This window comes from Motacilla alba, chromosome 8 (genome assembly GCF_015832195.1).
Source record: "Motacilla alba alba isolate MOTALB_02 chromosome 8, Motacilla_alba_V1.0_pri, whole genome shotgun sequence".
In the NCBI taxonomy this organism is placed as follows: Eukaryota; Metazoa; Chordata; class Aves; order Passeriformes; family Motacillidae; genus Motacilla; species Motacilla alba.
In genome coordinates this window covers 16,839,695-16,851,930 of record NC_052023.1, presented here as the reverse complement: position 1 = coordinate 16,851,930, position 12,236 = coordinate 16,839,695, and the positions used below count along the sequence as shown (strand labels likewise).

The window sequence follows — 12,236 nt, the reverse complement described above, 5'->3', positions numbered from 1 at the left end:
TAGCCATCAGTGCAGGACATACCATACTCTATCACCCAGAGGTTTCTCACGTACTCTTTGAGATTAATTTTCATACTTCTGAATCACAGTGTCTTGCAAAGGTTGTCATCCATTCATTGAGCTATCTAGACAGAAGTTATACTAATCTTAATAAAAATAAAATTCCCATTAATTTAATTTTTAAAACATTTAAAATTTACTATTTAATAAAGTATCCTTTTTCCTATCAGTTACACTGTTGATAAAAAGCATCAGCAGCTGCTGTATGGAATTGTACAGTATTTGTTTTTAGGGTTCATTTTTTCTGGCATTCTCTCAACATACATAATTTTTGATTCTTTATTTCATTGCAGACAGGAAATAAGGAACTGGCAGTTACCATTTCTATTAGACCTGCCACACCAATCCTCCTTTTTTATGAAAATGTGGGGGGTTTTATTCTTGGTGATGGATGAGAACCTTTGTTCAAATTTCAGTGTAGGTTTACACATTGATGGGTCATAGTATTCCTGTCCTTTTTTTCCCCAACCCCACAGAGAACTCCTCTTTGGAACTTCTAATTCTTTTCAGAGCAGAAGTGGTCCACCTTATTTGCACTGCTAAGTCAGTTGTTTCTGCTGCCAAAATAGCTAAGTCATCCTCAGGGCCCTTCTTGTCACCTACTGTTTGTGTTGCTTGTCTTGATAGTTTCTGTTCATGGTCTTGCAAGTGAAACCTTAGTATGTGATACTAATACTGTCTTGCCAGCACTGGAAAGCAAAAACACCTTGACTGATGTCTTCAATTTCATTTCCCTTTTTATCATCCCTCCTGCCTGCCCTTCCAGTGTTAAAATTGGATTAGGGTGTTACTATGAGAACTTTTGATTAATATTATTTAAAAATATAATCCTTTATGAGATGTCCTGCCACAGTACCAGAAAATTTCAGTCAAGAAAGAGGCATCACAGTTGAGGCTTTTTTGTTTGAAGTTTTGCAGGGTATCTTTTAATCTTTTCTTCTCTAGCTACCTGCTAAAGCAATCCTGTGGAGTTCCTAAAGTGGAAAAATAACTCAAAGTAAATTAAAATACACTGCAGCACAGTGCAAAAAGAAATGGAGGGTACTTTCACATTCCTGTCATATTATCTACTTATTCATTGCTTGAGTACTTTTAAGCAGGACTTCATCTTCAAAGTCAGTATTTTCAGCTTCTTTTCTGGTCAGTCTTTTTTCTTGCCAGCTTTATTACTTAGCAGTCCATTTAATGTTCTGTTCTTTTATTCCTGTGTTGTTTTCCTTTTCTCAGAAGAGTCTCTGGCATAACATCTCCTACACATTCAAGGCCAAGTAGTCTGGCTGCCTTTATGAGCATTCTGGGCTTGGTGCTTAACCCGGTGGTAGGTACCTGCAAGCCTTCCATGATCAGATAGGTAAGAGAACTTTACACATCACACTTCCGTTTCCTTGTTATCAACACTGAGGTTTCCTCTTCTTTTCAGATAGGCACTCCATCCCATTTTCCTTGAAAGGCAGTGCACATTTTATGTCTTTTCTCAGTGCTGCTGCTTGGTTTGTGCACCAGTTCTACTGCTGGATGCAGGCACTGAGGGCACTTGCCATTGTTCAGTCAGTGTGGGAAGGAAGTACTCTGTTATTAGGTGAGAGGCACCTTGCAAGTAATACCTGAGGCCATCAGTAAGTATTTAATGTGAGTCCTTCTAATTATGTAATATACTTGTTGCGGATGAAAAAGACAAGTAACTATTCATTTTAACCACTCCTTGGGATTAATTTATTCTTAATCCGAGATCTGAAATATCTGTGACTTCCATAATTTTTGGTACCACCCAAGTAGTAATTGATCTCTTCAAAGTTTCTTATTCTTAAGTGTTACAGGCTGTCTTGTACTCCTCAGTCTAGTCCATTTGGTTTCCTTTCACCAGATCTCAACTAGGCTGCTATGGAGGTGGTGTCTTGTCTCTTACAGTTACAATTACCCAAGTTGTTTGCCTCTTTTTTTGCCCTGGTTCTTGAGAGAGCCTCGAGGTATGTCAGGCAGATTCTTTGCTGATGAGCAGTTTGCTGACTGGTCAGTAAGCTATGGACTGTGCTGTCCAAGAGAATGGAATCACAGGCATAAATAAAACTGCTGCTTTTTATTTTGTTGTGGTGCTTACTTTTACGTTGCCAGCTCAGACGTGTTCATGAATTGAGTTCTTTCTTTCTCAGGCAGTTTGCACAATGCCATGGGACTATCACCAAGATAAAGCTGTCCACTGAGAGTTTTAAATACTGAAGGTACCTTGGTTACCTGACAATGACGCTGACAATGTTTACAGGGTTGGTTTCTTGCCATTTTTTTCAAGGACTGTCTGCCAGAAGCTTCCTAATTAAAAATAAACAGATTTACCATTTCCCTTGGTTGCCAAAGCTCAGTTCTTACAGTTGTCAAACAGTAATCAACTGCTTTTCCTCTTTTTTTTTTTTCTTTTATGTGTGTATAATTGATGATGCAGGCAGAGATGTTGCATGATTGAGCTGGAGCAACTGATTAATCCTTTATCAGTGCTGGGAGACAGTCAGGTATTGTAACTCATCAAGAAGAGAAGTTTGGCTCGTGCTGATGCCTTAAACGCATCTCTGAGGCAGGGGGTACCAAGATAGAGGAGCTAGGATTTCACTGGTGAGTGGAACAGATCACATGAGGATTCTGGCACTCTCTGTATGGCGTGCTGGAAGCCAGCGTGCCAGCGGTCCCTGAATTGATGGTATCAGCTTCAGCTGTGGAAAGTGTCCCAGACTGATACGTGAGTAGGGGGGTGTAGCAGCACCGGTAGGCAGTGGTGACACTGAAGAGCTTGCTGAACCTCAGAGCACTGCTAGTAGTGACTGTTTATCTTCAGTCTTGAGGAACCACAGGCAGCAGAACTGAAAATGCCGAAGGATTATAATGTTTTTCAAATGCTGATTGCAGCACTTTGCTGCTTTTATCATCGTAAGTCTATTATCAGAGTCAAGGTAGGTGCTCTTTTTCAACTGCAGTGTGTGCTAGTCAGTTTTTGTTTACACGTGTTTGTTTTTATAGCGTGGTTGGGTACAAAGTGTTTCTCTTTTTAAAGAACACCTTTACAATTCACTGTTGTCTCAGAGAAGCTTGAACAACTTGCTGTTTTGTGAGTCTGAAGCTGGCTGTCTTTATGTTTAGGGACTAAGTAAAAATGCCCTTGTAAGAGACTTGCTGAGGAGGATTTTAGCAAATTTTCAACTTTTCAGAGTTTAACTGATCAGACCATCTGGTTCCCTAACTTTTTTCACATATGTGAGGAAAACACAGGTAATTGTGCTCAGGATTGCAGGTATTTCTTAAATGCTTCAGACAGTTTTAGATTTGTCCTTATATTTTAGATGTTTTTTAATTGCAAGATACACAAAATCATATACTCCTAGGAAGATTCGGGTTGGAAGTAGTCTTTGAAGGTCATCTAATGCAATCCTCCTGCCATGAGCAAGGACATAATTTACTTTATGCAAAAATGCTCCATAGGCACTGTAAGTACAGGAAAAGCCTTTATAATAATTTTGAGTCACAGTAACAGAAGTGTCTCAGTGACTTGGGAAGTGTAGTCATGTGGGACATCTAACTACTTTTGATGATCTGTGAGTTACACTTTTAAATCTTTTTATTTAAGATTACCATGTGAATTGTTCTTTAACACCATGGAGCACTTGCAGTGAAGAAGGATGTGAAGGTTGCTGTCTTCTGGCCATGGCTTTCAAACTTTGATGGAATCACTTAAAAGTTGGGAATAGCTGTCCCCTTCTCTTACCTTCAGTGATGTAGCCTTATAACTGTCCATTTCTGAAAGTGGGGTGAGGGGCTCAGTCTTTTGGGCACTCTGAAAAAGTGATTCTGGTCAGATTGGCTTCTTCTGCCTGGGACATATGTCAGCAATGATCATCACAGTAAAATGCTGAAGATGCTCTATTGTGCTGTAATTGATTTTCATTCTTGTTTTAAGGCTTAATTCTCCAGTTCTAGAACTTTTTAAATGACATTGGGGTTTGTTGTTGTCTGTCAGAGCAGTTAGAAAACTTGTTCTTGACCAGGCATATGCCCTTTATTTAACTTGGCATGAATTTCTAATACCTAAAATAACGGTGCTGTTGTCATGGCAACTTTCCATTTAGTCTAATCCATATAGTCTCTAGAGAAACTGAAACATTAATAGTGTTTGCTGTATGGAGGGTGAAAAATAAAGCCTTTTATGTAAAAACAAATTACAGTTGGGATCTGTCAAAAATAATGTTCTATTTAAAGAGATTTGCAGCATTTAAAATAGATTAGAATGCATGTGTTCCAGCAAGCAGATTTAGCAGTAGTTAAATTTGATGAACTGCTATTTGAAGTTTGGATGGTGGGGAACTGGGTGCGTTTGCTCAAGAGAAAGTGGCTGTAGGTGTGGAAACAGCTGGGGGTCAAATCAAGTAAGGTCTGAACCTTGAGGCCCAATGGTTTGGATTCTGTGAAATGCTAAAGGGCCTAGGATGCTGGGAACAGTAAGATAGCATGAAATGAAGTCATCAGCTTTTAATTTTTTTCATAATTATTTTTTTAATTAAAAAAATCAGGCAAAATCAGTTTGTGTAATTAGATAAAGTTAATTCTTGGTTTTAATAGTAATTACAGGTGTCATGAAATACCAAGTTGACCCATAAATAAACACGCTGAAGTTCTCAACTACTCTGAGAGATTCAGACTTTCTTCTGCATTGAGATAAATTCATTATGTTATCCAATTTAATTGAAAGCAGTGTGTGGCCAATCTCAGAGATGCCTTGTTGTGTCCCAGCAAAGCACAGGAAGCAGTACAGCATTTGAGCACTCATTTTAGTGTGTGAAACTGAGGTCTCAACAGCAGATATTTGGTTTATTTTCCCATGCATTAATAGAAAATATAATGATCAGTGCAGAACATCTGAACTTGGATCAACTCATTCTTCAGTCATCATGTGTCAGTACCTTTAATGATCCCATTTGTTTTTTTATAGCTATTTACTTTTAAGGTCAGCTCTTACACTGAGGGAAATAGACAAACTTCAAGGCAAGCGGGCTCCTGTTTGTGTTTAAAAAAGAAGAGAGCGAAGAGAAAATACTAAATTGTGACTTGTGCCACTTCCAAGCCAAAATATTTTTCTTTAAATTTGCATTTTTTGGGAAGAGGAGAAGTAAAGTAAGACTAAATCAGTGATAAATAGTGATTTAAAAAATCTAAATTAATGAAATCAACTTCGTCACAAGACAGGGTTTTTTTAGTACTAGTTGGTATGGTTGTCATGATCAGAGGGGGAAGGGCCTTGAAGTTCAAGTATTTTCATTCTTAATTCTCTGCTATGATTCACCCTCAGCTGAAGCTCCACAAAAGGGGAAAGCCACTCCAGTTATCAGGGCTGCCAAGTTTATAACTTCCAGCACGATGATGTAGCACATCAGTGAGTAATGTACTAATGCTGTGAATGTGACGTGCGTAAGAAGCCTGCCATAAGCAGCTCCTTACTGCTAGTGCCATCTCTTATCTTGGGTGAATTGCTAACACTTTTTATAGATAGTAGATCTTAATTAATATTTCTTCAGTGTGCAGTGATCTAAATCTGTTCACTGGCATCCTCAGGCTCTGTATATCCAGTTTCAGCATGTGTGTGGAGGCAGCTGGGTTTGATAACACGTGAGTTACATGTAATCACCACTCAGTGTTATTGCTCTGCCGTTTCAATGTTAGATTTGTTATTGTTGGAGTGGGGCAGATGTGAAAACACTGACTGCTCAAAATTATGTGAAATTTTGTATAGCTCCCTGAACTCTGATTTCCCATTGTCTTGTTGCTGAGTTTGAGTTTTGATGAGTCTTATAAAATTCTTTTCAATTTCCCATGGTAATTTTATAGTTACCCTGCAGTAGACGTTTGATTATCTTCTATCATAAATATGTAGCACAGGGTCCACTGGTGCTCTGTTAGTGACTTCTGTTTGATGGGAATGGAATATTCTTCAGTAGGTATTTATGCATTTAATTTCTTGGTAGTACCTATTATTTAGGTATGTCTCAGATTAAAACAAAACAAAAAAAAACCCTTACATAACTGCGAACATAATTTACGTTTGGAAATGCAAATCTCTAGGGTCACTGAGTGGGGAATTATGATTTGACTAACATTCAACTCAGGACTTCTCAGGGTCTGATTCCAGAAATGAAGCTCTCCTAGCTCTGAATGTGGTTATATAGAAATATCAGGATTTTTTATAAGTGTGGTGGTGTACTGGAAAATGGTTGTTGAATCCACTAGAATTAAGTTTTCCCGTTACCTTCACTTAACATTAAACTGATCTTTGCACTAAAGGACTTTTTTTAGTTCCCTCATTCTAAATAAGTATCTTGCTTATTAGTTGTCATGAGCCCAGCTGACAGCTGTGCACCACACAGCCACTCACCCACCCCACCCCAGCAGAATGGAGAGGAGAATCAGAACTAAAGCTTCTAAGTTGACAAAAGAACAGTTTATTAATTGAAATGAAGTAAAATATAGTAATACTAGTGAATAATAATAATGAAAGAGGAAAAAAACCCAAGTGATGCACAATACAGTTGTTCACCACCCACTGACTGATGTCAGACCCTGTCCCTGAACTCCTGTCAGCCCTGATTCAAGGTAATTCCCCATTTTACATAATGGCCATGATGTTCTGTGGTGTGCAGTATCCCTTTGGCCGATTTAGGTCGCCTGACATGTCAGTGCTCCCTCCCAGCTTTTTGTGCACCTCCTCACTGGCACAGCATGAGACACAAAGAAAGTCCTTAACTTAGGATAGACATGACTTAGCAACAATCAAAACATCAGTGTGTTATCAGCATTGTTCTCATACTGAATCCAAAACACTGCGCTGTACCAGCTCCTGAGAAGAAATTAACTCTATAACAGCCAAAACCAGGAAAAATTTGCCTTCCTGTGAATGCAGGCATCTTCTGTTGTTCATAGCAGCAGAGCGAGAACATGCACATGATGGAGTTTATTTGATTTGTAAACAGCCATTGCAGTCCTGGGGAAAGTTTTCAGGACAATTTGTTATCTTTTCATCAGTGACCTCAAAAGTTGTCACCAGTTACTTAAAGAAGCATGCAGAAACCTGGTGGCTTCAAAATTGTCATTGTCCTGTATTTATTCATCTCTGAGTCACCCATTCTGTACCTCCTCTTACTTAACACCGCACTTGCTGTAGTCCTGTGTGAACTTTGTGCCCTCTGGAAGGTTAGAGAAAGCTGCCTCTGTGAAGAATGTTTCACCAGCTTTGGTTCAATTTCCAAGTCAATCAGAAAATGGATTCCTGTGTTTAGAAATTCCCTTTTTCCAGTTAGTTCTTTCTCAAACAAAAGCTATTCAGAAATCACCGTCTGTTTTTGTTTTGTAAGGCCTTGGCCAATGATGCTGCTTTTCTGTACAGGAGAAAATAAGACTGACAAGAATGTTTTTGAACAATATTGGAGCATTTGGTTCTACATGTAAATGCTCAGTGCAAGTGTGTTGTGTTTGGTGGCCAGTTAGTAGAGTTATAAGTGAAATTATATACATTGTACTCCTTATAAATTCATGTAATTGTATATTTTTAAATGTTTGTATTCATAGGGACAGGCAGTCTGGTTAGGATCACAAGGGCACAGGATTAAAGACTGATTCAAGACTGAAAGGATCTCTGCAGCCAGTGAATTACATTGATCCAGAATTGGAACTTTGACAATAAAATGTTAATTTTCTGTATGAACAAGTTGACTGCTCTCTAGTGGCTTGGAATTAGAGACATTTCCTTCTTTTTCACTTTTCCAGATGTTCTTGGTGTCCAGTGTCTGTGTGTCCTCTCCCTTCTTTCTTGTTTCATACGATTGTCTTCCCTCCTGGTGTTTCCTGTTCTTGCCCCAGTGTCCCCTTCATATTTTCTGTCGATTGGTCTTTCTGTTAAATTATCCACTTGGCTAAAAGCTACGTAAATCTCACAAAATTTAAGTTTTTCATTAATCACAAAGTTTCTCCCATCTCCTCATTTGTTTGGAGGATCTGTAGGGCCCAGTGATTTTACCCAGTCAGAAAGTCACAGTTCAGCATTCATGGCATACTTAAGCAAACATAGCAGGCCTCCAGTGTTGGAGAAAAGGTGGATTGACGAGAAATCTTAAATGTGTTTGGTTTAGATGGATTCAGTACATTTATTAAAACTTTAAATAAAGTACTAAAATTTTGGGAAAGGTATGGACTTGACTTTCTTCCTCAGACCACACTTCAGTTTTCACAAAGCTGTTCTCATTTATCCCTAATAACCATTTCTTTTTCTTTTTTTCTTGAAACCTTCAAGGCAACAGGAAATCAGGTGGTTCCAAGGTTGCCTGTTGGGCTCATTTAATTGTCACCTGGCAGAGCTGTGTAAAGCACCAGGAAGTAATTAAGACTGGATGGGAATGTGGCCCCCTTTAGTCTTGTACCCGTAACAGACCTTGGCTGTGCTTTGCGTAAATAATACTTTGCCAGAGGGATACAGAGAGAGATGATGTGACTTTTGGCTTCATCTGAGCTGAATGAGGGGCTCTAGCATGACAGATTTTGGACCACTTCCAAACGGTGTCTAAAATTAAAAGCCTTTCCCTCATAAATCAAATTATTTTAGGGAAAAAAAAAAAAGAAGAAGAAAAAAATCCACAACCAAACAAAAAACCCAAAACACATAAATAATAAATTAATAAATAAATAAACCAAACACATCATCCCCTTAGAGAGGAATTAATTAATATCAATACAGAAATTACTGTGGGACTTCTCTTTGTTTACTACCAGCCCATACAGCAGATTATTCAGCACAATCTAATGTGAAAAATTCCATTAGGATGGTTGACACAAGAGCTTGGTATAGCGAGTTGCCTTCAAAGAGTGCCAAACACTCACATGAAAGTAACCCCTTGGATACATAAGCAGCAGATTATTGTGAGAAATTGCCATTCAAATACATTGACAAATTTCAGAGGCAGAGGATATTGTGGTAGGTAAGTAAAGTCCTCTTCCAATTTACCCTAAATGAGATCATAGTTTGATGTTTTGTTTCCTTAAACTTTGATATTTTCCAGGTTTTGGTATGCTAGATTTGCATATGCCTGGGAAAAAAAAAAGTAATATGTAACATTAAGGACAGCTTGTTACATCTGTAAGCACAGTTTGCTATTAGATTAATGGCCCTGAAGTAGAAATCCTTTGTGAAATATAATAAACTGCCAAGGGGTTTCTTAGTTCATAACTATTGACTGAAATTTTTTCCCTCCTTCTAAAGTCTTGGCTCTCTAGGTTTTCCACAGCGTATGTAAGTAGGCTTGAGGGTTTTTGCCAGAGGGTGATAATATTGGTAGTTATACTACCTAGTTATACTAGGTAGTTATGTATTTTTATTTTAAGGACCTGTTCACAAAACAGGTCTGTTCACAAAAGCACAGCATGGCAGAAATATCTTAAAATAGCACCAGGACTGGAAACAATGCAACTAAACTGTGAACAAACAGTTCTGGAAAGCACACACTGACAGGGAGTTCTTTGTAGGCCAGGAAAAGCATCTGTATTTGAAAACAGTGACTGCTGACTTGATTTGCTTTTTTATTCCAGGGATATCTGACAGGGTTGTTACTGTTAAAGATCTCAAAGTATTTAAGCTGGAAGCTTCCCTGTGTTGCTTCAATCATGTTTTGTTGCAAAATACATGGAAGTCTTCCATTTTTCCCTAGATTATTTTAAAATTTCTTTTTACCTTCCACTACGCTATCTAGTTGCAGATGTAAGTTCAGCTTTCTTTCTGTCATGGAGTAGGAGCCAACAAGGTGTCTTAGGCAAAGAAATAAAACAGGGAGATGGTACTAAGTGAAGTTTGTCACTATAAAGTTAGTGCAAATTTACAGCCTACCATTGCTGCCCATTGGGTGCTATTTGGGTGCTGTTGGGAAATGAGGCTGAAGCATCTGCATCATGCTATGTGGAATAAGTCACCTTTTCTTTTGAAAGAAACCCCACTGGCATGGCTAATAATTGTTGTAAGCCCATCCTCTTCTTTATTTACGGGCTCACATGCTTGCACAGGCTGTGCCTGGAGTGATTTTTGAGTCTTGCATGATGTGGAGTTCAGTGTATGCAGAGATTCTTGCAGAGCAGAGGCCTTGGGTGTAGAGTGTAGCATAGAAAGGTGTTGGCTGGTGAGATTACAGACAGTTCATCAGTCACCGTTCTCTTTTACTAAGTTCTGTAAGAAATCACTCTCAGTGAATAAAAAACTGTCCAGGAAGACATGCTATTACTGAACTTGCTTACCTAGGCAGTTTTTCTCTTGTGTCTGCTGGGATTTCTGCTAGCCACTGGAGTTCTTTCACTAAGTTCTGAGTTGCACAAAGGTTATTTAAGCATGTTTGCTTCATCTCAGCAGATGTCCAACCTCTCTGGCAATCAGAGTATATTCCATGTGGTAGATGATAGTGGAGAGGGTTTTTAACAAACCAGTAATTATGAATGTTAACAATTTAGTTGGTTTGGGTGCCTTAAATATTTTTCTTGCTGTGTTGTTAGATGTAGTTCAAGTTCAATATATGTCTCATTAACTTCATTTGAGCGATGAAAAATCCATTCAACCACTAGAAGAAATGCTAGGTTTCTATGCTGTATATGTAATTAATATGTATCTCTAAGTAGATCATCCTGGTGTTTTTAAGATAACTCATGTCAGTAGCATGGATGAAACTAGTCCATTTCATCATATATGGGTCTTTGGTTCTTCATCCTAATAGTTCTTTTTGTGGGCTAAAAGTATAACTCTCCTAAGCAAATTGCCTTTGTATCCCATAGTCTGTTCTAATTTCAGTAACTCTGCCTACCACTGAGATACAGCGAGATGCTTTTGGAAAGATGATAACAATTTCTGTAGTAGCTTTGGGTTCTTTAAGATCTCCATTCAATCAAAAGCATCTTTTGAAACCTTAAATATGATTCATATTAAAGTAGTAGTTCCTCTCAGATCTGACTTCAAGATCTTGTTACACCATTGCAGCTGGATGTTTTTGTTTACCCTGGAGGGGGTATTTTAAAAGTTCCCCAGCCACTTCCTTGTGCAGTCAGGGGAAAAGTTGCTTTTGAAAAGCCTCAGCTCAGTTTGTGTGCTCTTCACTCTACCTACAGCTTATGTAGATGCTACAATACTTGCTATCATTCTCTAAGACATGGTGGTGAAAGGGCTGGTAATTTTAGAATCATTGCCAGTCAGCTTTAAATGCGTTCCCAGCCATTTGAGTTGGGAAATACAAGTGATAGGTGTGTGTCAGAGGTCCTTCACCTGTGCTGGTCTGATAGGTCACAAGGGGTTGGAGTGGAGGGGGCATTTTTGGCCTTCCCTGACTATGTTTTGACACTTCAATATGCTTTTGGACTTCAGTCCTCACCAGGCCTCTTCTGTGATTCCTTGAACATTCAGTAACTTCACCTCTTGATGTTGTACATGGGTTTATGAATGAGCCCTTTCAGTGAAAGTCTTCTTTCTCTAGCAGCATGGTTTCTTTCTGCACAGTCTTCTCATAAAGCTTGGAAGGAGTCGATGCAAAACCTTAATGTACAAAAGCACAAAGAATTTGCTCCTTGTTGAAAGTGCTTGTCCATTCTGAACCAGGTTTGTATGGACAAATAACACCCTATTCTGGCTCACAGAAAGGAAGCTAAGGTGAAAAGTGATTCTTTACCAGCTTATTTTTATCTTCTGCCTTTCTATGTTAGCTACTAGTGTTTGCCTAAGAGAAGCCTTAGTTTTCTCTGAGAAAAGCAGAGAGAATAATTTATCTCAGAATTTCTCTGGGCTCCCAGCATGTTTAAATTATCTTGGCAGCAGGATGCCTCCTCTGGCATTATTCCACCAAAAATCTGCTGTCTGGTAATCTGTTGTAATTCAGTCTGCCTGAAATTGCAGGGAGGGTCGTTGAAAGAAGTGTTAAATGTGTGCCACCTGCTCCCACGGTTAGGTGCTGTGAGTATTCACTGTGAAGAAGAAATTCGTGGAAAGAACAGGAATTGGTGGGCAAGCCTTCCCAGCTCTTTTTTAAATAATGCATGTGTTCCTCATTTGAATCAGTGTGTCAGTTAAAGGAACCCATGAGCTTTGGCTCATATCCAGGCCTCAGAAAAAAATCCATAATGCACAGGAGCAA

The 12,236-nt window shown here is 38.8% G+C and overlaps 1 protein-coding gene across 12 annotated transcripts in view; it reads left to right on the top strand.

Moving 5' to 3' along the window:
* Positions 1–12,236, top strand: part of BCAR3 (BCAR3 adaptor protein, NSP family member) — a 90,472-nt gene that overhangs the window by 65,963 nt on the left and 12,273 nt on the right. Inside the window, exon 3 of one of the 12 annotated variants that reach the window (XM_038143805.1) lies at positions 1,288–1,378. The exons of 9 other annotated variants lie outside the window; for them this stretch is intronic. In XM_038143805.1, coding sequence (XP_037999733.1) covers positions 1,288–1,378 — 91 coding nt within the window. Of the gene's footprint in view, positions 1–1,287; positions 1,412–1,456; positions 3,000–12,236 lie in introns of those variants that run through there. 2 more of the 12 variants (XM_038143807.1, XM_038143806.1) reach the window with 2 other exon arrangements.